General features: G+C 47.2%; 1 protein-coding gene across 2 annotated transcripts in view; it reads right to left on the minus strand.

Annotated features, from left to right (window-relative positions):
- The window catches only part of SSBP4 (single stranded DNA binding protein 4), a 547729-nt gene that overhangs the window by 19060 nt on the left and 502293 nt on the right, over positions 1–26376 (minus strand). For both annotated transcript variants that reach the window (XM_030218716.1, XM_030218717.1), the window contains exons 7-15: positions 19805–19864; positions 19125–19191; positions 17513–17583; positions 12401–12468; positions 11241–11286; positions 7628–7663; positions 6285–6339; positions 2572–2642; positions 861–939 (exon numbers count right to left, since the gene is read on the minus strand). In XM_030218716.1, coding sequence (XP_030074576.1) covers positions 861–939; positions 2572–2642; positions 6285–6339; positions 7628–7663; positions 11241–11286; positions 12401–12468; positions 17513–17583; positions 19125–19191; positions 19805–19864 — 553 coding nt within the window. The remainder of the gene's footprint in view (positions 1–860; positions 940–2571; positions 2643–6284; positions 6340–7627; positions 7664–11240; positions 11287–12400; positions 12469–17512; positions 17584–19124; positions 19192–19804; positions 19865–26376) is intronic.

The raw sequence follows: 26376 nt of genomic DNA on the forward strand, positions 1-26376 counted from the left end.
ATACAACAGCCAGACTCATATTTGGGAAAGCGAAATACGAAAGTGCCAAACCCCTAAGACAGAAACTACACTGGCTCCCACTAAAAGAACAAATTGCGTTCAAAGTTTGCACCCTGGTCCACAAAATCGTTCATGGGGAAGCCCCGGCCTATATGTCAGACCTTATAGACTTGCCTACCAGGAACGCAAAAAGATCAGCACGCACATTCCTCAATCTCCTCTACCCTAATTGCAAAAGGCTAAAATACAAATCCACATACGCGACCAGTTTCTCATATATTTGCACGCAGCTATGGAACGCACTACCGAAGGCCATAAAAACAACACAAGACCTAACTATCTTCCGAAGGCTACTGAAAACAGATCTGTTCAAGAAGGCATACCATAAACATTCATCTTAAATACTAAATAAGACTTTACACGACCTAGACATAACTGAAATCTTTCACTGAACTGATTAACCTCTTTGCCATTAATGAACAAGCACTACCACTTTATTCTTTGTGTAGAATAGGATCTCTCCATAGTCGATGACCTAATGTATATTACAATCCAATTTATTACTCAGGAACCTTCGTGCATTACCATAATATATTCTTCCTTACCATGTATACATGCACATGATACATATCTATAGCATGATCTGTTCCATGTATGCTATGTTCCATGCATGTTACCATATATGTATGCACCTTAACGCAATACCATTTGTAATTCTTTTACCCGGAAATGGCAACCGCCATTACGGCAAATGTAAGCCACATTGAGCCTGCAAATTGGTGGGAAAATGTGGGATACAAATGCTACAAATAAATAAATAAATAAATAAATATGGCTCCATGCTATAGTTTTTGAAATACCTAACGAGCCGTTCATATGATGTGGTTCCATTCCTCCCATGCCACCCATGGGGCCATCAGGACCGGGGCCCATTGGGAACTGAAAGACAAAAACAAAAAGAGAAAGGTGGAGACACCAAAGTGACACTGTGTGATGCATGATGACCTGCTGTGTCAGGCTTCTTATTTCACAGTATGACAAGTCTCACTATCCACTGGTTTCCCTAACTGCATTGGCCACCGCTTTGCAGACAACAACATGACAACCACGCACTTCCAAATCTGTTGCGTGAACCATGTAGGCAATCAATGCAACTGATGTAGTTGAACTTGAGAAGATGTTAGAGGCTGAGCAGATGCAGGAGAAGCATCCTGATCAGATGTGCCAGTGATCCAGAAGATAAACTGCCGGTCTCATTTGCACAGTAGGTCAGGGAACTGCCAACAAATATGGTACAATGGACTACTTCAGTTCATTGGGAACAGGTTGTGCTAGTCCTGGTTTCACACTATTGTGCCCAGCAGTGGCCACAGGTGGGCCTGGGTGGGCCGGGCCCACCCACTTATAGTTCAAGCCCACCCAACAGTAGCACACGTGTAGCAGTAGTTGGTGGGGATCTCAAGCTCCGCCAGCTGAAGACTTCCCCCCAATGGTAATGAAAATGCTACTCTCCATGATACCGGCACCTGTGCATGCTCAGTTTTCAGCGCATGCCTATTTCAGACTGCCAAGGTGGAAAGAAGCATTTTCCTGCCAGCTGAGATATATTTTTGGTGGTGGTTGGGGGGTGGGGAGAGAACACTTGGTGCCCACCCACTTCTTGCCTAAGCCCACCCAAAATCTGTCCTGGTGCCCAGGGAGTTATAAATTGTTATTCTTTGAGAAGAAGAGGTCTCCAACAGGGCAAACCCAGGACTGACTCAGTCTGTCTCAGATGACCCAGAGCTATCCAATAAACCAGTAATCAACCTGAGCAAATACCCTGCCATAGAGAAAATGGCGCATTCTCCCCATGTCAAAGGCGGCAATGCTCATACAGCAAGCCTAGCATGTCTTAAAACCCTATCACTTCTAGGTCACACACAATTTATGCATTTTACAGTTTCTCTGCTACCATAATAGACCCCACTCGATCTACAGCCGGTTTCATCACCACTGTGATTGACCCACATGGTCTAGAATTCTGTTCCCACTACATCCAACGACTGCTCCAGATACCCACCCAATCTTACATCTTAGTATGTTGGCACATCCAGCTTAGCACAGTTCGGTAAGGGATCAGAGATACAGTCACCATTTCTGTGCACCAAAGTTGGGCTTTCTAGTTCTTGTGTCTACCTTCCCATCCAACAGCGGCGTACTGAGGGCAGGGCGGTGGGAGTGGGAGTGAAACACCTCAGGTACATGCTGCAGGGAGGGAGCAGCCATGCAGCTGTCGGCTCCGCCGGTTCTTTGCTCCCTCTGATGTTACTTCCTGTTCCGGGGCAGAGGGAGAAGGGAACCGGCAGAGCCGATAGCCGCACAGCAGCTCCCAGCACCCCAGGAGGTAAGAGGCAATGCACACGGGGGTGTGTGTGTGTCTTGAGAAGATGCACCGGGGGAGGGACGAGATGCTGCACCCCGGGGAAGGGGGGGAACTGCACGGGAGGGGGGATGCGCAGCAGGCCTCCCCGGGTGCCAGTCAACCAAGGAACATCACTGCCATCCAAGTCTTCCAGGGCACAAACTTACATTGGACCTGTTTCCTCCTGGTCCTATGGGGTTCATCAACGTGTACATGTTTTCACTGGAGTTTGTGGAATCTGCAAATAAATCCCAAAAAAGAAAAATACAAGGAAATTAGGCATAAGCAGGCCAAGTTGAGAGCAGGTGCTCCCAACATCATTACAGGGCCTTTTACAAGATCAGCTACCTCAGTGGTTCAATTCGGATTTTCAGAATATTCACAAGGAATATGCAGGTGACACATTTTCACACACACCATGATGAGAGTAGATTTCAAACTGGCCAAATTGATATAAAGTCTTAGGTGCTTGTTAACTGTGGACTTTGCACCAGTTTTCAAATGGGAATGTGACTTTTGGGCCCAAACGTCAAGGCCTAAATGTCCTGCTGGCAGCCCGAGCACGAAGTGCCTGATTTCTGCTCCCTGCCGCACTAATGCTTCCTCCTCCACCCCAGGCTCACCACCTCCTCTTGGAGCAGCTCACCATGGCAGTGGTGGAGATGCAGCTGCCCGGCCTCCTGCAGCACTGGTGACCCCCTACTAAGCGTTTTTCAGCCCCAATGCCATAGCACGCGGACCTTACCTCTTTTCCCACCTTCCTTAAAGAGGCAGCACAGCCCACTGTGAGAGAAGAGGGCAGGTCTGAATGGCAAGGAGCAAGGATCGGGCACTTTGTCTCTGGTTCCACTGAGCAGCCCCTTTAAGGCAGATGTGTGGGGAGAGGGGAGGGCAGAACAAGCTGTGGAGCTGGGGCCCCACCAAGTTTGAAGCAGGACTTTTAGTTGCTGCCATTTAGCACCCAAAGATCCGGCACCCAAACAGTGGAATCCGAAGTCCTGCTTCATTTTCAAAGGAGAGGTATGTCTGGAAGAGGAAGTACTGCGGACACAAAGTGCATTAACATGCAACGGAGAGGGTCAAAGTACACAGCACAAGCAGTCCAGAAACATAAGCACAATGGTCTCTCAGGAATGGAACAAGCATGGGTTCTATTGCATGGGTACAGTTTTGCTGGAAACATAGGTACAAACAGTGGGGTAGTGAGGGCGGCTGACACCCGGGGCGGGTCGCCGCTGCGCACCCCCCCCCCCCCGGGTGCAGCACGGCGCACCCCCCCCTCGGAGTGCATTTTTACCACTGGCGCTCCGCCCCGAGTGCACGTCGTCGCTGGGAGCTGCGTCGGCTCCGCTGGTTCCTTGCTCTCTCTGCCCCGGAACAGGAAGTAACCTGTTCCAGGGCAGAGAGAGCAGTGAACCAGCGGAGCCGACACCCCCCCAGCGGTGTGCACCCGGGGCGCACCGCCCCACCGCCCCCCCTTCCTATGCTACTGGGTACAAAGATTTGAAAATGCCACTTATATGTAGGTTTTTCTTTCCCTGATCTAAGTATGCTCCCGGGTATTCTTCCTCTTGACATGACAAGGAACAGTGCCTAATCTTTAGCTCCATGACGGGCTGATGATCAGAAGCAAACGTGGGCGCTAGAGGCTATTAGCGCCATACTAATGCCCACATTTGCTACCGCCCCATGATCAGAGTCCCCGAGTGCGTGTAACAACACGTTCGCGGGCTCTGATCGCAAGTAGCATATGTTTGTGCAGCGCTGCGTATGCCTTGTAGCGCTATAGAAATGCTAAATAGTAGTAGTAGTAGTAAATGCATGCTAAACAGGGCTCTTAGTGCAACACATTCCTCCCCAATGATCAGCAGGCAGCACGCCAAACATTGGCGTGCTGCACGTGGCAAAACCTATGCCAGCTCGCGACACAGGGGCTGGAGGTCTGGCGGACCTCCAGTCTCCCTGACACAAGCCAGCGACACAGGTGCTGGAGGTTCGGTGGATCTCTAGCCCCCGACACAATTTCACCCCCCCTCAAAAAGCCAAACACAAGCACCCCCCCAAAAAAACCTGGGTCTAGTGGCCCACTCCTGGTACCTTAACAGTGGAAGAGGGAGTGTAGTAGTACACTCCCTCCTCGTCCAGTGCTGCCTTAAAAATGGCGGTGCCCAGCCCTGCCCAGTGCATCCTGGGCATTTTCAATGCAGCGCTGAAACAGGAAGGAGTGTACTACTCCCTCCTCCACTGTTAAGGTACCGGGATGGGCTGCTAGACACCAGGTTTTGGGGGGGGGGGGGGTGCTTCAGTTTGCAGCCACTGGGCCATCAGGGCTTTTTTGGGGGGGGGGGAGAAATTGTGTCGGGGGGTCACCGGCTTGTTTGGGGGGGGTCGGGGGGGACTGGAAGTCCACTGGACTTTCAGCCCCCATGTTGCTAGCTTGGGGGTGGGGGGATGGGGATGGGGGGGGGTACTAGGGCACCAGGGCCTTGTAGTTGCAGATGGGGTTTGGGGGTCCTAAGGACCTCCAGCCCTTGTGTTTGACAGGTCTGAGCTTTTGACAGCCCGAGCCTGTCAAATAAGTGCGAGAGGTTTGTGCCATGCAATCAGACACAATCCTCCTGCACTTTACCCTATGATCAGAGATAACAGCACGCATAAATTTGAATGCTATTATCTCTGATCATAGGGGTGGTAAAACCCCGTGCTGTTTTTAGAGCACTGTTTGGAACAGCGCGGGGCTTTTGATCATCTGCCCACAAGGGAGGGTAAATTCCAGACATCTGATTTACAGGGCTACAACGCTTTTCACCTGAAGAATGATCTTGAAAGTTATTCCTTCCAGACACATGTATTTCTAAGCATGGTGATGGGGAATATACTGAAAACCCAACTGGCTGCTGGATTCCCAAGGTCTAGGGTGAGAGCCAATGAACCATTAGAGTGTGAAATTTACCATGCAAATGGGGGAGAATGAGCCCTCTTTGTTTTGAAACAAAAGTTAATGAAACAGTGCCTTTTTCTTTTTGGGATTAATTCATTGTTATCCCAATCAGGTTACTTGGAATAGGACTTTAGATTCCATTATCTTTATGCATTGCTCTTCTTCTAGGGGTTTATATATAGAAGAAATTTGTTAAGGGTTCCCAGGCAGACCCTATTATAGGGAGGGAGACTTGAACACCTGTTAAAATACCTCTGTGATTATTTCCTTCCGGAAAGCACTAAAGACCTATTTATTCAAGCACCCAGACTAATCTCATGAACCCATCTACCTAACACTTAACCATGTGATAAAGACATTGACCCAAACTATACCTCCCAACTTACTCCCTTCTCCATTACCTATCTCTCCCTACTCATCTCTTCTATTCTATTTTTCTGATATATTCTACTTTTACTTTCTCTAACAATATTCTGTATTCCCTATTACTATGTAAGCCGCATTGAACCTGCTTTGAGTGGGAAAGCGCGGGATACAAGTGTAATAATAATAATAATAATTTTAAAAACATTATACATACATGGCAGAAACCGTGACATAGCAGAGGTTAGTGACCATGTCAAAAGCTGCAGGCTCAAATTGTTTCACTTTAACAATTCCTCATGTTTCACCGCTGTGGAGAACAGGGTTGAAACTCATGCCCACACACTCCCACTAGTGGCCAGTGAAAAAAATGTGATGCGTTAGTAACTAGCTAAGGGGTCAGGATTAGGGGTATCTACGGTCAAGTCAGGGGCTAGAGACATGATTACATCACTAATTGATAACATCATCGCACACACTCCTCAGAGACAGTGCTTAGAATGAGGATTTCAGGACCTCCATCAATTTAATTACTTAAAAAAACAGTGAAGGAAATGAAGATTCTGGACGCATTACCTCCTGGGCTAGGCATGATGGGAGTTCCGGGTGGACCACCACCTCCTGGAGGACCCTAAAAAATACAGTTTAAGAGGTTAATCATACTAGCATTGTGCCTGTGTTTCTTGTAACTGCTGTCAATGGCCCAGATTAATCTTTGGTTTGTTAACTGGTGATTGAAAAGGGCAATAAGGAGGTTGGGGGGTGGGGGAAGAGCTCTCAGGACCCCATCATGTTAGGTCAAATGTTCTTGAGGGATACTGACATCTGATGGAATGGTTTTAAGACATGCACTAAATGAGGGTCCAGTCTCAGTCCAGTCCTGAGCGGGAGAAGTTCCTCCTTTTCTTTTCCCCGTGAGCGATTGGCAGAACTTTCAGCTTCCCTTATAATGAGGCCCAGCACTGAACCAGCCTCAAAGTCAGGCTGAGCTCTCGGAAAATGGGTCTTCTTTGGCTACTCAACACAACCAGTTTGTCAAAATTCACATTAGTAAAAAAGGAACAGAGTGGTTGGGTAGACAACAGACCTTTTGGGCTAGTGAACAGCAGAAGACTGCATGCTTCTGCTAGAATATCGCTATAAATGAACTTGGCAGTCACTCACCAAGGGGAGCCAGGATTTTGGAAACAGCAGCCTTTTTTAAAAAACAAAATTGGTGGTATACTGTTGGTCTCCAGCACCTAGGGGCCAATATTTACATCTGTGCCCCTACACATGCACATGACATCCGCCCCCGTCCTCCCCCCCTCCAGGACGTTCAATCCCATCTGACAGCAGAAGAACGCAGCTGGTGGTGCATCGGGCCCAGTGCTTCTCTAACCTGCTCTTCCTATTGCTGGTGCCTCTCCTGTCCATGGGGTTCACACAGCCCACATCAGCTATCTGACCTGCCTTGTGCACTGCACATTTTTACAGCACGTCAGGAGAGAGGCTGGTGATAGGAAGAACAGGGTGGGGACACAGCAGGGCCTTAACTGCACAACAGCTCAAAGGCTCTGTGATTACTTTTGTCTTAAATGCCTCCTGGTGTTACCCAAGCCCGCCTCAGGTGGGTGCCTGGGATCCATGATCCCCCCACTACACCACTGTGAAAAAGCAATCACACCTCCCTTCTGGAAGTTTCTTTTTTCTTTACATGTTGTTTATAGTCTATGGGTTTCTAAGATCACTGCAGGAGCAGCTGTCTCATGTACACAACGGGCACTACAGAAACCACTATTGCTGGAAAAATTATGAAATTAATTATGTTTTCTTCTGATTTTCTTTTTGATGCATGCTATTTCCAAAGCCCCCTGCCACCCAACCTGGCATTTTCAGCAGGGCATTCCTGTAGGCCTCATGGCAGGAACAGAGCTTACCACATAATTCCCCGGAGATGATGATGAATATGCTATCTGGATCAAACAAGAATGAGAAAAAGAGTAATCATTATTGTTTGGAAGAGATTGTAGTTCATAACTGACAAAAAAACCCCCCCAAAACAACAGATAAAGGCCACACCATCCTCAAACCCCACCACATTATAGGCTGCTGGAAGATTCCTAACACGGGTGGATTTTAATGTCTCTTTCTTATGTGCTCATCCTCTTTTCCCCTTTACAAAGACCATTGTGCTAGGCCCCAGTATTTCCCCCTTTGTTTTCTGCTATACGAGTAAAGCAACACAGAACACAAGGGCTGCTCAACTATCCAAGGCTTGTTCCTTATGGGTGTGGGTTTGTTAGCATGCCTTTAAAAAACGTGCATGCAAACAACTGAATTAAACTGCATAGAGATGATTTCTGCATGTTGAAAAGGTTTAACACACGTTAAAAAATGTTTTATTAGGAAACAGTTTGAAATAAATAGAAAAAAGTATGAAAATTAGGAATAAAGTCTGATAATTGAGCCAAAAATGTTTTCCACATTCATCCCTATTGTTCACAGTCTTTACCTTCTGCAATAACACAGACCCTCCGTGTTACCCCCACTCCCCTACCATCAACAATCCCAGGTGTGTGTATTGGGGAGGGGAGAATATAGATTCAGTGATGCCTCCAGCTGTGGCGTTAGCAAACCGGGATTTGAGGAAACCAGCTCACTTATCCTCACTCCCCTCAACTACAGTATTTTCCTCTTCAGTTCATAACTTTTTTCTTCATTTCTTAGTTTTTTAAAATTTTGGTTTTTTTAACCACCTAGCACCACCTATCTGCAACTGGTGGTATATCAAGCAAGCCTTAACCCTTTCATCTATGCAGAGGATGTCACTATATACATCCCCTACAGATCTACATTGATAGAAATCGCTAACAAAATCATGATCGGCTTGAATACCATGGACTGTTGGGCAAATGCATTTCAACTAAAACTCAACAAAGAAAAAACACACCCTCTCATCCTTTCATCCCAACACACCACAGACAATCCCACAACTATCAACACCCCAGACCATACCCTCCCTGTCTCAGACAGCCTGAAAATCCTTGGCGTTACATTGGACTGCAACATTACACTACAGAACCAAGTAAAATCCACAACAAAGAAAATGTTCTACTCAATGTGGAAACTGAAACGCATGAAACAATTCTTCCCAAGGGAAACATTTCGCAACCTGATACAATCAATGGCAGTGGCGTAGCAAGGGTGGGGCGGTGGGGGCGGTCTGCCCCGGGTGTCAACAGGTGGGGGGGGGGTGCATCCATCCACCCCCCCCCCTCGGCGCAGCGCCTCCCCCCCCGACACGGTCCCCACCTGCCTACGAGCTCCATCCATCTGCAGCGCTGCTGTAAAGAAGAAATCGCTTCGTCAGCCCTTCCTTCACTCACTGTGTCCCGCCCTTGAGGAAATAGGAAGTTACGTCAGAGGTCGGGACACAGTGAGTGAGGGAAGGGCCGACAAAGCGATTTCTTCTTTACAGCAGCGCTGCAGATGGATGGAGCTCGTAGGCAGGTGGGGACCATGTCGGGGTGGCGCTATGCCGGGGGGGGGGGGTCCACGCCGGTGGGGGGGTGTCGTGTTGGTCTGCACCCGGGGGGGGGGGTGCAGCGGCGATCCGCCCCGGGTGGCAGCCGCCCCCGCTATGCCACTGATCAATGGTACTAAGCCAAGTAGACTACTGCAATGGAATTTATGCAGGTTTGCAAAGAACAAACCTTAAAGAAACTTCAGACTACTCAAAACATGTCAGTAAGACTCACCTTCAGAAAAACACGATTTGAAAGCGCAAAACCCCTCCGTGAAAAACTACACTGGCTCCCAATCAAAGAATGCATTGCCTTCAAAATCTGCACTACGGTTCACAAAATTATCTACGGTGAAGCACCAGGACACATGACAGACTTGATCGACCTACCAACTAAAAACACATCTGAATCAACACAAACGTACCTAAATCTCCACTACCCAAGCTGCAAAGGACTCAAATACAAATCAACTTACGCATCCAGTTTTTCCTACATCAGTGCACAACTGTTGAATTTGAAAGACTTGAAAACCACATACGACCACTTACACTTCAGAAAAACACTTAAAACCCACCTGTTTAAAGGCATACCCTACCGACCCAACATAAATGCCTGATCTCTGCGACAGAACAACACTAGTTCGTAATGGTCATTACACAACTCTCCTGTTGTACGATTCCTTTATGTGGTCCTACCACATGAACCTTATCCTACCACAACATCACCTTGTATTTGTTTACTCCGGAGTCTGCAAACAGCTCTCTGGCACTATGTAAGCCACATTGAGCCTACAAATAGGTGGGAAAATGTGGGATACAAATGTAACAAATAAATAAATAAATTAAATAAAAATCAATCAGGTTTTCTATCCCCATTATTAAGTGCCATTGCTCAAGGCTGCAACAGCCACCTGGCTAATAAGCTAATACTAACCACCAAGGAAAAGTCTATCAAAGGAATTTTGCAAAAACCATTACAAATCCCCAACCAAGACAGAACAGAAGAGAACCAGTCTCCTACATGACATTATTATTGGTCTATATTGAAGACAGTGGCTCTTCTATGAAAACTGTTAGCAGGGGCAGCTCCTTGTGATCTTGGGCAAGTTACGAAACCCTCACTGCCTCAGGTACAACTCACCAGGGACAGAAAAATACCTACTGTATCTGAATGTACACTGCTTCAATAACTTTCGGGCTTATGGGTGGTATATCAGAAATTAAATAAAAAATTATATTAATCAAAATTGAATAGATCATACCTGATTTACCACACTATTACCAAATGGCAGTGGCATAGCCAGATCTAGTATTTTGGGTGGGCCCAGAGTTAACTTGGATGTGCCCTTCCACACCCCGCAGATATATAAAATAGTTTTTTTTTTTTTCGCTTCCCTTCAGTTCCCCCCAACCATCTCTCTGTCTCTGTTCCTTCCCTAGAATACCTCAGAAGCGGCCGCAGCAATTCATTTTTGCTGCCTGCGCTGGCCCAACAGGCTTGTCTCTACCGCATCCTGCAGCCGCCACTGAGGTACACCAGGGAGGGGGTTCAGAGATGGGGCAGAGACTGGACTGCTGGCCAAGGAGAGGGAGAAGGAAGTGTGGTGCTGGAACAGCAAGGGCCTGTGCCCACCCAGGCCCACCCACAACTACACCACTGTGCACTTAAATTCCCTTCCACTCCCTCCTTCCCAACTCTTCCTTGTCTTCACTTTTCTCAAAGCTTGGGAAGATACTGCAATCAAAACCTCACTCTGTAGTTTCGGATACCTTTAAGTGGAGCATCTGACATCAAAATAAGCTGTGCCTGAGAGCACACACATCCCTGCCTCAGATGCCCAGATCCTGGGGCCTCCAAGATTGGTTACCAGGAAGCTCTCGGCTGGTTTCCATTCTACCTACCAGCCCCTGCCCCCTTGTACTTTTTTTGGACTGCTCCAATCATGAGTTGTGTCCAATGGAGGAGGTGCTCTGAATCAAGACAAGTGCTTTCCCCATCAAGAAACTAGAACCCACCGATGACTCACCGAGTTGGCGTTGGGGTTTGGCCATGGGCCCCGTCCTCCTGGTCCTCTGAAAGAGTTAAGCACCTTTTAATTTCCTGTTTTATTTTTCTGGGGGATGGGAAGGAAGGGGGAGGGAGAGAGGGAACAACAGGAAAGGACAAAGAGAGTAGAAGCTAAACATTGCTTAAATGGACACCCATCTCTTTCCCATCCATAGATTTCTGTAATTGTGAATGGCTGTCTTCTGGATATCATATACCTCCCAGTCCATCGGCTTACATTTCCCTTCTTTTGTCCTTTGTATAATGCCGGCCTTTCTGTAATGATGGTGAAATTTTTCGGATAGCCTGTGCAGCTGTGAAGTCCACAGGTATGTGTCCTCTGAAAATTGCTCTGAGGTACTTGGGTACAAACTGCCCACATAATCTCCCTATGCTTTATCCGTGAGAGGTGAACAGTGACAAAATACTGGATGTGCATTTAAAAATCATTCCCCCTCTCAACCTAAACACCCAACTACCCTGGAACACCTATTTTTAATCCAGCTAAAAGTATGTGCATGATGAAATCTCTACATGTTGTCTCCTGCCTGCTACACCCTCCCCCTCCTCCATCCAAGGGTAAAAGAAACCCTGATAATTTTGTCATCCACTAATGAGAAAGGTAGTTTTCAGCCCTTGATTTTATCCAGGAAACTGTTACTTCCCTGGGTAAAATCATCTGAAAACTCCCCTGTCTGACTCTACCTTATGCTTCCTGAATCGTGAATCGGTTTAACCCATTAGTGCCCAATGTTCCCATATGTGGGAACAAATATGGGAACATTGGGCACTAATGGGTTAATATTCCTATCTTATGTCTGTCTGTCTCGCTCCAGCTGTGCAGTATACAACCATACACCTTACTTTTCTCTATGCAAAAACACTTCCATTTTATTTTGTAGGACTACATGCCCCGTTCATGAGTGGCTTGTAACCATGTCCAGCTCAGCCTATTCAGATGATATGAAATCTTCTGGTAACCCTCAATGAAAGCCCACCCCCACCCACCTTCTCTTGGCTAAATATCTGAATGCTGGGTACTGACAAGGGGCTATCATGGGAACACAGAACTCCAAGTTGATTAACATTTATCAACAGAGATGGGTGCCCATTCACAGTTTGTAAAAGACAGAGGCTTACATGTTCATTCCTGGCATGCCTGGGCCACCTAAAGAGTTTGGAGGGGGCCTCATTCCGCTGCCGTAATTCTGAAAGAGATATAAAACACAGCACAGAGGCCAGGTTACACCCGTGGTTGAGGACAGGGAGGTGCCACCATCCTAGAGTCTCTGCCTCTATCAGGGGCGTAGCCACACTTTGATGGGAGGGCGGTCCAGAGCGCGAGGTGATGGGGCACATTTTAGCCCCCCCCCCCCCGTCCCTTTCGACCCCCCCCTCCCGCCACCGCCAAGTTCCAACCCTCCCCTACCACCGCCAGGTAACTTTGCTGGCGGGGGTCCCCAACTCCCACCAGCCAAATTCCCCTTCAGTGCCGGTCTCCGAGTCCGGCGTGTTCGCTGATCTGGATTCTGTTTCTGTGAGTCCTGACATCCTGCACATTCCTACATGCAGGACGTCAGGACTCACAGAAACAGAATCCAGATCAGCAAAGCGCCGGAGACCAGTGCTGAAGAGGACTTTGGCTGGCGGGGGTTGGGGACCCCCGCCGGCAAAGGTATCTTACGACAGTGGCTGGGGAGGGTTGGCGGCAGCAGAAGGGGGGGGGGCGAATGTGGCGGGGGAGGGTCGGCGGTGGGGGGGGGGGCTGAAAGCAGGGGGCCAGGGCTAAATCTGCGGGGGCCCATGCCCCCGTGGCTCCACCTAGCTACACCCCTAGCCTCTATTGGCCTAGAGTAAACCCTGTTTGTCCAAAGGGTTTTGCCACAGTGGGTCCCACCTGTTGTTGGAACCTGGAGATGCAACCTAGGAAATGCTGTGATCGTGAGGTTGGGAGCAGTGGCGTATCAAGGGGGGGGATGTGGGGGCGGTCCGCCCCGGGTGCCAGTGGGTGGGGGGTGCTCCGCTACCGCCGCCTCCCGTGGCTGTTCCCGCGGCGCCGCACATTAAAAAAAAACCGGCGAAGCAGCGTCGCAGGCAGCGCCTCGTGCCCTGCTTGTAAAAAAAAAAAAAAAATCAAATCTCCTCCTTCCTTCTCCTCCTCGTCTTGACGTCGACTCGGGCCTTCCAATCAATTTGATTGGAAGGCCCGAGTCGACGTCAAGACGTCAAGACGAGGAGAAGGAAGGAGATTTGATTTTTTTTTTTTACAAGCAGGGCACGAGGCACTGCCTGCGACGCTGCTTAGCCGGTGGGGAAGGAGAGGGGCGAAAGGGACTCGGGTGGGGGTGTTCAGAGGGGAGAAGGGGACTGGGGTAGGGGTCTCAGACAGGGGAGGGGAGAAGGGGACTGGGGTGGGGATCTCAGAGGGGAGAAGGGGAGGGCAGAAGGGGACTGGGGTGGGGGTGTTCAGAGGGGAAAAGGGGAGGGGAGAAGGGGACTGGGGTGGGGGTCTCAGACGGGGGAAGGGGAGGGGAGAAGGGGACTGGGGTGGGGATCTCAGACAGGGGAGGGGGAGAGGAGAAGGGGACTGGCGTGGGGATCTCAGACAGGGGAGAAGGGGACTGGGGTGGGGGTGTTCAGAGGGGAAAAGGGGAGGGGAGAAGGGGACTGGGGTGGGGGTGTTCAGAGGGGAGAAGGGGACTGGGGTGGGGATCTCAAGACAGGGTAGGGGGAGAGGAGAAGGGGACTGGGGTGGGGATCTCAGACAGGGGAGAAGGGGACTGGGGTGGGGGTGTTCAGAGGGGAAAAGGGGAGGGGAGAAGGGTACTGGGGTGGGGATCTCAGACAGGGGAGGGGAGAAGGGGACTGGGGTGGGGGTGTTCAGAGGGGAGAAGGGGACTGGGGTGGGGATCTCAGACAGGGGAGGGGGAGAGGAGAAGGGGACTGGGGTGGGGGTGTTCAGAGGGGAGAAGGGGACTGGGGTGGGGGTCTCAGACAGGAGAAGGGGAGGGGAGAAGGGGACTGGGGTGGGGGTGTTCAGAGGGGAGAAGGGGGCTGGAACTGGGGGCTGAAAAAAGGGGCAGATCCTAGATGGAAGGGGGAGCGAGAGGGAGGGCAGACCCTGGATGGATGGGAGAGGGAGGGCAAATGGTGGATTGAAGGGGCAGAGAGAAAGGGCAGGCAGTGGATGGAAGGGACGGCAGAGAGGGCTGACACTGGATGGCAGAGAGAGAGAGAGTGAAGACAGATGCTGGATGGAAGGAAGACGGTGAAAAGAAGATGAGGAAAGCAGAAACCAGAGACAACAAACTGTAAATAAAATATATATTTTTATTTTTTTTGCTTTAGGATAAAGTATTGTAGATATGTTAAATGTTTATAATAGAACATGTAAATAAGGTAATCTTTTTATTGGACTAATTTTAATACATTTTGACTAACTTTCGGAGAACAAAACCCCCTTCCTCAGGTCAGGATAGGATACTGTAACAGCACTATACTGTACTGACCCAAGGACGGAGGTTTTGGCCTCTGAAAGCTAAATGTATTAGTCCAATAAAATGGTATTATTTTACTTTCTATATTTGTTTTATTTCTATTTGTTAATTTGTAAAGTGGTAATTGGTACTTGTTAGTTTTTTTCAAATTTACATCTGCTGTCTTTATATTTTGCACAGTACTAGGGGACAGTTTCTGTTTCTGTGGTGTTGCATTGTATGCAGAGTCTGGCATTGGGGGTTCAGTTTAATTTTTGTCTAAATAGAAAGTTTATGATTACTTATTCTATAGTGGATTAGGGTGTATCTGTGTTTGTGAAAAAGACATGGCTTTCAGTTGGCATTGACTGTGCAGGATCTACGATCTGTACTATTCTGTCTGGTTTCATTTTACAATAGGTGAATTGATGTTCTAGTGCTCACTGTAGTGTTTAAGATGCTTTCCTTTTCCTTGTGTAACTCGTAGACATGACTGCTTATGGTATGGTAGAATTGCTCTATAGGTCCTGAGTGTTTTGTATTCTCGGCATGCCTAGTACTGGATTTGGGGGGGGGGGGTGTTAAAAAATGACCGGCCCCGGGTGTCAACTACCCTAGGTACGCCACTGGTTGGGAGTCACTCAATTTGACAGCAGTTATGTTGGTTATTACACTGTCCTGTCTTACTATGCTGGTTATCAAACAGTGCATGTTAACATAATCAGGGACAGGTCTATAAACGAAGTGCTAGCATTTATGCGTATGTTATATGTGAAATGTTTAGAACACTAGCGTATTTGTATGTATCTGTGCACTTATGCAAATATATGCCAAATGCTGCCTAAATGCTAGCCTACAAATACCTGCTTAACTTCCATAGGTGTCCTTTTACCAAGCTGTGGTGAAAAATGGCCTTAGTCTTTCCCAGGGTGCTAAGGCTATTTTTACTGCTGCTGGAAAATGGCTGCTTTTCTATTTTTGGAATGAATGGGAATGTGCTAATGTTGCCATTAGTGTGTGGCCATTTAAAAGGTTAGCACCTTAGTCCTTACTGACACCCATTTTGTAGGCAGTAAGGCTCATGCGCTTACCCCATGTTAATCAGCACGGGCCAAGGTAGCTGCTCTAAGTGATTCACATTGTCATACCCACTTTCTGCTCCCCCCCCCCCCCCAGACAAGCCCCTCTGAGACAAATTCTGAAAATTTAGTGCGTGGTTTGTGTGTTCAAACTTACAGTGGGACATCTCAGCGCTAGTGCTTACTGCGGCTTATTACAAGCAGCCCATAGTGCACATTTGAATGTGGGGGAAGGGGGCGCACACGGAGAAGCATTGATAGGGTGGGGAAAGTTGTTGTCTATTTTGCTTTGTACAATAGACCTCTCGGTGTCTGATTCGAAGTGGAAATTGTAGAGTTGTCCCCAGTGAGGGTAATCCTATAAACTATGTACTGTTATGCACTGATTACGTGCATAAACCATTAGAATAATAGCATATACTTGTGAGTGTCTGCACATGTAAATGCCAAAATTCTGCCTACACACATATCTTACATAGTGTAAACTTTACAGCTGGCGCACACATAGGCAGAGTATGGGCAAGACTCACACTTATGCACGTAACTTACAGAGTGGTGTAGAAGGGGTAGAAGTATATCGATTTTTCACTCTTTCAAAAAGTATAAAGACCAAGGGACACACAATGAAATTATATGGAAATACTTTTAAAACAAATAGGAGGAAATCATTTTTTTCACTCAATTAATAGTTAAGCTCTGGAACTCATTGCTGGAGAGTGTGGTAACAGTGGCTGGCATATCTGGGTTTAAAAAAAGGTTTAGACAAGTTCCTGGAGGAAAAGTCCATAGTCTGCTATTGAGACATGGGGAAGCCACTGCTTGCCCTGGGATTGGTAGCATAAATGTTGATACTATTTGGGTTTCTGCCAGGTACTTGTGGATTGGCTGCTGTTGGAAACAGGATACTGGGCTAGATGGACTATTGCTCTGACTCAGTATGGCTATTCTTATGGTCTTATGTTAACACTGCACGTTATGTGCTTATCACCAGAACTTAGGCCTGCACACTTATGCCAGTGCTCACGACTAACTAGGGGCACGGTACTTTCACTGTTATACTAGCAGTCTGTACATTCCTTTATAGAATAGGCTTCTACCAGGTCCCTTTGGATGCTTATTTCTAGGCACCCAGTTACAGAATTACTCCTGAATATGGTACAAACTCGCAGGCGCAGAGGCCTGAATTATGCTTAATTCTTGAGCCACACATATGATCTCTTATTTGGAGGTATTCAGTCCATGGCATTTTATTTCATCACAGGCAGAGGAAAGTGGTAGACCACTGGGGCAATGACCCCACCAACATTTTGCTCAACACAGCATCAGCAACTAGACCGCGTTGGAGCAGGGCTTGAGACTGGTTTGTTGGGTTCTTGTTCTGTTGTCCCCGTTCATGGTGGAATGAATTACATCTGAGCTTCTAATTAACAGGCTGGTGCCAGTGAAGTGAAAGGATATTGGTCACCAGGGGACCACTGAAAACTGTGAAGAGGAAGGATGCAGCGAAGAGGATTTTAAGAGAATACTAATGGAAGTCTAGAGGGATTAGCAAGGTGACAGGAAGGAAGAGTGAAGAAGTCTCAAACCTCAACTCCAATGTCCTGCACATGTTACTTTCAGTGGTTCTGGTCGATCACTAAACAGTGTCAAGACACAGCAGCGCTAATTCTGCTTTAACTGAAACACCCTTTACTCACCTGTGGTCCCATGGCCGTCAATCCCCTCGGGGGGTTCATTCTCTGCATTGGCCCTCCCATATTTGGATGCCCTGTAACAACCAATAAAAAATAACTCTTCATGCCTTGAGATTTTCATTCTTTATTAGACTTGATTCCCTTTGATCTCTGACAATTTCTTTTTCCCACTGTGTCATACCCAAGGTTGCCCAAGAGACTTGTTCCACCTTTTCAATACCAGGAAGCAGTGGCGTAGCTAGGTGGGGCCATGTGGGCCTGGGCCCCCTCAAATTTCCTCTGGGCCCCTGGTTGGCTGGCAGGGGTCTCCAACCCCTGCCAGCTGAAGACTTAGTCCAGCACTGGTCTGCGGCAGCACTGCCGCATTGTCTGCTCTGTTCTCTCTTCCCCTCACATCAGGCATGCTCCTTTTAGTAAAATTGAGAGTTTCACTAATAGGAGTGTGTTGGACGTGAGGGGTAGAGAAAGCAAGGCAGGCAATGCGGTGGCGCCGGAGACCAGTGCTGGATGAAGTCTTCAGCTGGTGGGGGTTGGGAACCCCCAACAGCCAAGGTATTTGAAGCGGTGGTGGGCGACAGAGGGGGGACGGTGAGGCGGCAACCAAAATGTGCCCCCCCCCACCTTGGGCTCTGGCCCCCTCCCACCTCGAGGTCTGGCTACGCCCCTACCAGGAAGATTCCCTCTTCTTTGGCTACAGAAAAGGGCCCTCTCTTGCTTTCATCCTCCTAAATTTCAAATGTTCTCTGGGAGATTGTAGCAGTAATGCCTCATACAAGCAAGAAAACTGAACTTCTCCCCCCCTCACACAGGAAGCTTATCCAGATAGCAAGAGACCTAAAAAACTGCCACAGCTCTTCCTAAAATCATTCTGTGTCAGAGGAAAAATAAGGTTCCCTTCATGCTCACAAGAACCAACCAAAGGCAGCTTTATTAAAATCATTTTGGCAAATTGACGAGATGCAGTGAATGTCACAGAAATTCTGCACAGCTGCCTCTAGACTTTCATAAGGTTAACCAGGAGAACAAAAACACCCTACAATCAAACCTGAGATAGGTGAGATATGCAGACAGGTTCTCCAGGGGCAACCCCATTTTGGAGGGGTAAATTGCTACAATTTGTTATAACCAATTCCGTAAACAGATTAAAACTTACCTATTTAGAAAATTTGTGCTAAATAAGTTTAAATAGAATATGTAGCTTAGGGATATTTTGTTTTTGCTAGGTTATGTTTTGTTAATCCTGGAAATGTCTAGTCTTCTTTAATGTGTGATCCGCATTGAACCAAAAGGTATATGGCGGAATATAAATGTATTGTTAATGTTAATTTTCTTGCTTATGAAGTTAGTCAAGAAATATATTAAATTAGTCCAATAGAAAGCTATCACTTCATATTTTTTTTATTAAGCTTCATTTGCAATTTTTGTAACTTTAACCAAGTCATTTCATCTTCCATTGCCTCAGGTACTCACTTAAATTGTAGATGCTTCACTTTGGTATTACCAAATTTGAAGCTCCTTCTTAGAAACTCTTCCAATCATTCTATGGTACAAAGACAGCTATCAAGAAAACTATAAGCAACATGGTCAAGTGTGCAGCGATGAGGTGGTTACTCACCCTGTGGTCTTGTGGGATCCATGGCGTTTGGCAGCAGGGGCTGTGAACCTGGGACCCCAACAGGGGGCTGCAAGAAACACAAAGGAAGAGAGAAGTGATTCTCAATCGCATAACCCCACCCCTCCCCAAACAAACAAAAGCTCTGCAGCAATGTTTCCTCCTGCCTCTGGACCCACCCTTATCAAAATGGCGGCACCCAGCCCCTGCTCAGTGCATTCTGGGCAGGGTACTTATGGTACTTAGCCCTTCCCAGTGCAACCCAGAATGCACCGGGCAGGGGCTGTGTGCTGCCATTTTGATGAGGGCGGGCCCAGAGGCAGGAAGGAGTAGGCGTTCCTCCTGCCTCTGACTAAAGGTATGTGGAGGGATCTGGAGGGGTGGGATTTTATTAGACTACCAGGATCAGTGTTCACTAGGGGCTGGGTTTGGCCTGGCCCATCTCATCTCAGCCCAGGGCCTGCCGGATCATGTTGGAAGGCCCTCTGTCAGGGACACTGCAAGCCATTCCAACATACTGGTCTATCCAATCTACCACACTTATCATATCTGGTTTTCTACCATTTTGGCTAGATGAGGTCACAATCTCCTGTACTAAACTCAGCCCTAGCTCCCTGTTCTAGTCCTAAATGAGCAGAAAGCATTTCACTCCCGGATAGCATACATGAAACCAAGCCTCTTACCTGGTTTGGCATTCGAAGGGAGGGTCGGGGACCCCCAGGGTATCGCGGGGACATGAAAGGCTGGAGAGAAGAAATGAAAAAGCCCATGAACAACAGGTAAAACATTACATCAGAAATCATGACTCTGAAGTAAAAAGAGGGTTTGAACAGTGAAAGACCAGAAGCTTTCACAAAATGCATACAGCACCTTCACTTCTACTCAGCTCTGCTAAAATCCATGTACTGTGGTATTGCTAACCCTATTTCCCAGAGCATTTGGGAACAGAATGCTTGAGGGGTATAAAGCAGAGTCCGTAGGTTCACAGTTTCTGCTAGCTTTCATCTGTGTAGTCAGCCCTTCAGTAGGGGAAGAGCTCTAGGCCAGAGTTATGAAAGCAGAATGAACACCACGGTCTGAATCAGGAAAATCCTAGAATAGGCAACCACATAGTGAACTATCCTTCACAGTGCTTCTTAACTCACAGTACTATAACCTAAATGCCATACAATATCAAGAACTTACAAAAATAACTAGCTGCAGGAGTAGCCTAATGGTTAATGCAGTGGCCTAAGAACCAGGGTATATAATATACTAGCCGTTAAGCCCGTTAAAACAGGCGAGATTTCCAGCTACCCTCCTCGCCGCCGCTCCCTCCCCCCTCTGTGCCAGGCCCCCTGCACTGACCTGACAGCGCCTCTCACCTCCGTGTGAAAGCGCTGCTCCTGCAGCACTTCCACATGGAGGTGAGAGGCGCTGTCAGGTCAGTGCAGGGGGCCCGATACGGAGGGCGGGAGCGGCGGTGGGGATGGGGGGGGGAGGGTTGAGGTTGGTGTGCGCGATGTTCGTTTCCAGGCGGCAGCGTCCGACAGTGACTCCAACTCCGTTTCCCTCTCTGTTCCGCCCTCTGACATCATCACGTCTTGACGCGAGGGCGGGACAGAGAGGGAAGTCTCTACTGTGCATTTGCAGGTGAGTCGGTAACTTGCCGTTTATATGTTTTATAAACCGCTTTGATTACTAAACAAATACTTTTGTTTTGTGTTCATGGAAGAAACATCTGGAGAAGAATCTCTGTTGGTTGACTTAAAGACATATAAGGGAGTGGAGTAGATATCACACTGTTCACGGAAGAAAGTGTTTATGAACAACTAGAAAAAGTGAAAGTGATCAAATCCATGGGTTCGGATGACATACATCTGATGATATTGAAGGAGCTCAAAGAGGTTCAGGTAGACCCTCTTAAAAATTGTATAATAGATCCTTGGAGACAGAGGAGGTTCTACACAATGGGAGAAGGGCAGATGTGGTCTCTCTCCACAAAAATGGTGACAGAAAAGAAGTGGAAAACTACAGGCTGGTAAACCACACTTCAGGGGTAGGAAAAATGATGGAGGCTCTATTGAAGGAAAGGATAGCACAACTCCTAGAATCCAACGGCTTACAAGATACGAGACAATATGGCTTTACCAAATGAAAATCGTATCAAACAAATCTGATTGATTTCTTTCACTGGGTGATCAGAGAACTGGACTGAGAGCACACGTCAGATGTGTTCTATTTGGACTTCAGCAAAGCCTTTGACACGGTTCCTCATAGGAGGCTGAACAAATTGAACAGGCTGAAGTTAGGACCCAAAGTGGTGAACTGGTTGAATGACAGATGTCAGAGGGTGGTAGTGAATGGAATTCACTCGGAGGAAAGAAAGGTGAGTAGCAGAGTGCCCCAAAGATGGTATTGGGGCCAATTCTATTCAACATATTGGTAAGTGACATTGCCGAAGGGTTAGCAGGGAAAGTTAGTTGGTTGATTGTTCTTGTGGTGAATGGCTTTTCTTTTATTATTGGTGCTCTTTTCTGGCTTTGATTTTATTACTGTAAACCACTCTGACTTGTTTTATAGCTGTGTTTGTGTCTTGTAAACTGTTTAGGTATAAGCGGTATAAAAGTTTGAAAAATAAATAAACTAATTAATTATTTTAAACTATTAAGTTTGCCTTTTTGCGGACAACATGAAGATCTGCACTAGAGTGAACAACCTGGAGAGCATGGACAACATGAGAAGTGATCTAAAAATATTAGAAGAGTGGTCTAACATTTGGCAATTAAAATTGAAAGCAAAGTGTAGAAACCCAAAAGAGTCATATTTGTAGGTGAGAGGCTGCTAAGCACAAACCAGGGGCGTATCTGAGGTTCGGCGGTAGGGGGGGCAGGGGCTAGAGTGAGGGGGCACATTATAGCCCCCCCCCGGCTGCCGCCGCCCCCCCTACCGCTGTCAACCCTCCCCCCTACCGCCGTTAACCCTCCCTCCCTCCCCCGCCTACCGCCGTCACCTACCCCCGAGGTCCGCTTCCTCGTGCCGGCTTTTTAAAATATTGCTTCAGCTGGCGGGGGACCCCAACCCCCCGCCAGCCCAGCCGCGGTCTTCTTTAACTTCTTCATCCTCGTCGTGCTGTGAAAGCTGCATGCATCCTTAGTTCCAGTTGGACGGAGTCTGACGTCACAGCACGTTGTAACGTCAACCTGCTGCGACGTCAGACTCCGTCCAACTGGAACTAAGGATGCATGCAGCTTTCACAGCACGACGAGGATGAAGAAGTTAAAGAAGACCGCAGCTGGGCTGGCGGGGGGTTGGGGGTTCCCCGCCAGCTGAAGCAATATTTTAAAAAGCCGGCACGAGGAAGCGGACCTCGGGGGTAGGTGATGGCGGTAGGCGGGGGAGGGAGGGAGGGAGGGTTAATGGCGGTAGGGGGGTCCGGGGCGAAATCTGCGTGGGCCCAGGCCCCTGTGGCCCCACGCAGATACGCCCCTGGCACAAACTGGGAGAGGGACCTTGGGGTGATAGAGGATCTTAAGGCAGTGAAACAATGTGACACGGTGGTGGATGAAGCCAGAAGGATGTTAGGCTGCATAGAGAGAGGCATATCTAGTTGAAGAAAATATCTTCGTACAAATCATTGGTGAGGCCCCATTTGGAGTATTGTGTACAATTTTGAAGGCCATATATTGCTAAGGACATCAAAAGACTTGAGGCGTTCAGAGGAAAGCGACAAAAATGATATGGAGCTTGTACCAAAAGGCACATAAGAAGAGACGAAGATCTCAATATGTATACCCTAGAGCTTTAGTTCTCAACCTTTCTTCTGTTGTGACACACCTGTGCAACACATTGAACATTAAAATTCACAGCCGAACAAATAAACTCCTAAATATTTCATTGTTAAAAATGATGCAAGGGAAGTATAATATAAAATATTCTTAAACAGAATTGGGTCCAATATTCAGACCGCGGGAAGTAGTTGGCTGCCTCGCTAAGTCAGCGTTGAGCCTGGATATTCAATGCCGGGCCATTTCTGAGACCAGCATTGAATATCTGGGTGTTTTAGCATTGACTGGTTAAGTTTAAACTGGCCAAAGATATTCCTGTGGCGGCCTAATTTGGCCACCAAACTTAGCCGACGATGCGCTGAATATCAGTGGATAGCCGGTTATATTGCACGATATAACTGGCTATCTGCTAACCGGTAACTGGCAATATTTAGTGGGAGATAACCAGCTATCTCCCGCTGAATACTGCCGGGTAGCCAGTTAAGTGCCATTTAATCAGCCAGGAGCCGTTCCTGGCTGGTTAAATAGTAAATATCGGGCAATATCAAAAGTTTATAAAACAGTTATTAGAATTTTTGAACTTTATCAATGAGAAATCTTGAGTTGATGAGTTGCATGCAATATTTGCATATAGAATTGTATAGTAGGCAAATTCATAATTACTGTCAAGTCAAGAAACTTTATGCATTCTTGAGTCTATATAGCTTATCATACAAAATAAATATATTTTCAAATTCTGGTGTCACCTCAGTAACAGCAATACAAAATCCCTTTATTGCCAGATACTGAAGTAACACAAAACCCTACAAATACTCAGAAACTATGTAGCAAACAGAACTTATGGACTGCAGTCCTGAAGTGTTTCTATTTGGGACCGATGGCAGCAGGGTAGTCAAGAAGCAGAAATAGGGAACAGTTATGGATATTTCAAGGAACACACCTCCCACCTCTTGGCTACACACTGGTTGACAAACACTGCTCTAAAGGAAAGGAGGGCTATGATACAGACTTTTAAATATTTAAAAGGTATTAATCTGCAAAATAATTGGTTTCAGAGATGGGGAAGAGGTAGAACTAGAAGTCATGAGTTGAGGTTGCAGGGTGAGAGACTTCGGAGCAATATCAGGTTATCAATAGGAATCAAACAAAATAAAACATGGAAAAGAAAATAAGATGATACCTTTTTTATTGGACATAACTTAATACATTTCTTGATTAGCTTTTGAAGGTTGCCCTTCTTCATCAGATCGGAAATAAGCAAATGTGTTAGCTGATAGTATATATAAATGAAACATTTCACTTATATATACTATCAGCTACCACATTTGCTTATTTCCGATCTGACGAAGAAGGGCAACCTTCAAAAGCTAATCAAGAAATGTATTAAGTTATGTCCAATAAAAAAGGTATCATCTTATTTTCTTTTCCATGTTTTATTTTGTTTGATTTCTATTGATAACCTTTAAGAGTGGACTAACACAGTACCACACCTCTCTACTTAAGATGAGCAATATCAGGAAATCTTTTTCATAGAAAGGGTGGAGGATGCCTGGAACGCCCTCCTGTGGGAGGTTGTGAAGACAAAAACTGTGATGGGATAAACTCAGAGGATCACTATATAGAAAAAGAATGGAATCCAATTAAAGAAAAACTAGAGAGAGCTTTAATGGCAACTTAAGAGGTTGGGAAGTAAGACCAATGCCAGGCAGACTGGCAAAAACAGATCAAGATCAAGGCTGCAGCGGGCTTCGATGGCAACTCCAGTAGTTGGGAAATAGGAATGGTGCCATGCCAACCTCTACCATCTATGTCCCAAAATTGGCAGGGAGAGACAGAAAGATTAAGGTGCTCATTTTCAAAGCACATAGACTTACAAAGTTACGTGGAGGGGCATTTTCAAACGGGGACGCCCATCTCTAAGGGCGCCCATCTCCGAGGACAGCGCCGCGAAGGGGCGGGGACGACCGTATTTTCGAATTGAGATGGCCGGCCATCTTTCGTTTCGATAATACGGTTGGGGCCGCCCAAATGTCAGAGATGGCCGAGTTTGAGATGGCCGGCCTCGGTTTTCGCCTATAATGGAAACCGAGGCCAGCGATCTCAAACCCGGCCAAATCCAAGGCATTTGCTCGTGGGAGGGGCCAGCATTTGTAGCGCAGTGGTCCCCCTCACATGCCAGGCCACCAACCAGGCACCCTAGGAGGCACTACAGTGGACTTCACAAATTGGTCCCAGGTGCTGAGCCCCCCAAAACCCACTCCCCACAACTATACACCACTACCATAGCCCTAAGGGGTGAAAGGGGGCACCTACATATGGGTACAGTGGGTTTCGGGTGGGTTTTGAAAGGCTCCCATTTTCCACCACACGTGTAACAGGTAGGGGGGGGGATGGGCCTGGGTCCGCCTGCCTGAAGTCCACTGCACCCACTAAAACTACTCTAGGGACCTGTATACTGCTACGATGGACCTGAGTATGACATTTGAGGCTGGCATAGTTTTTTTGAGGGTGGGAGGGGGTTAGTGACCACTGGGGAGTCAGGGGAAGTGATCCCCGATTCCCTCTGGTGGTCATCTGGTCAGTTCGGGCATTTTTTTGGGACTTGGACCTGAAAAAAAAAGGGACCAAGTAAAGTTGGCCAAATGCTTGTCAGGGCCGGCCTTTTTCGCCCCCGCCCCCTTGAACTTTGTCCGGCCCTGCAACGGAAAGCAGTTGGAGCCGGCCAAAATTGGCTTTCCATTATACCGATTTCGTCGGCTTCAGGAGATGGCTGGCCATCTCCCGATTTGTGTGGGAAGATGCCCGGCGATCTCTTTCGAAAATAAGCTGGATAGTAACCCATGTAACATTGTAAGTCTATGTGCTTTGAAAACCTGTGCAGAGTGCCAGATTCAACTCTGGTTGGGCAGACTGGATGGACCGTTCACATCTATATCTGTTGAAATTTACTATGCTACTATGACTAGTGACATGAAACCTCATTAACTCTTCTAATTAATGGGTTGCAGGAATGAAATTGAGGTGAAAATGGAGATTAGGGATTTGCATTGATTTAAAAAAGTTAGACCAAAAAAAATAAAAATAGAAAATCACAGACAGACCATTACATTTTTTTTATTTATTTACCACTCTCCACAAAGAAGCCAGAGTGGCCTATAACATGGCAGCAACAATAAAATCAAGCAATGCCTAAAAATACAAAAACGTATACAAATATCAAAATGTTTATTAAGACACTAACTATCCCTTCCCCATTCCCCCATCCCATCCCAGAAACTGGGATGACAGCTAGCACTATATCATTCCCACTTACTAGGCCCACAAATAAGCCTAGCTCTTCAGGTTGCCCCTACTGGTGCCTCCCACCTCCTCTTCCGCCATTATCATCAGCCCTGATGTCCTTGGCAAGAGGGGTGGAGCAAAACAAGGGCAGGAACAACTGAAACAACAGATGTCTTCAGCAATACTGAGGGTGGGGGAGGAACAAA

The sequence above is a fragment of the Microcaecilia unicolor genome, chromosome 11, assembly GCF_901765095.1.
Source record: "Microcaecilia unicolor chromosome 11, aMicUni1.1, whole genome shotgun sequence".
In the NCBI taxonomy this organism is placed as follows: Eukaryota; Metazoa; Chordata; class Amphibia; order Gymnophiona; family Siphonopidae; genus Microcaecilia; species Microcaecilia unicolor.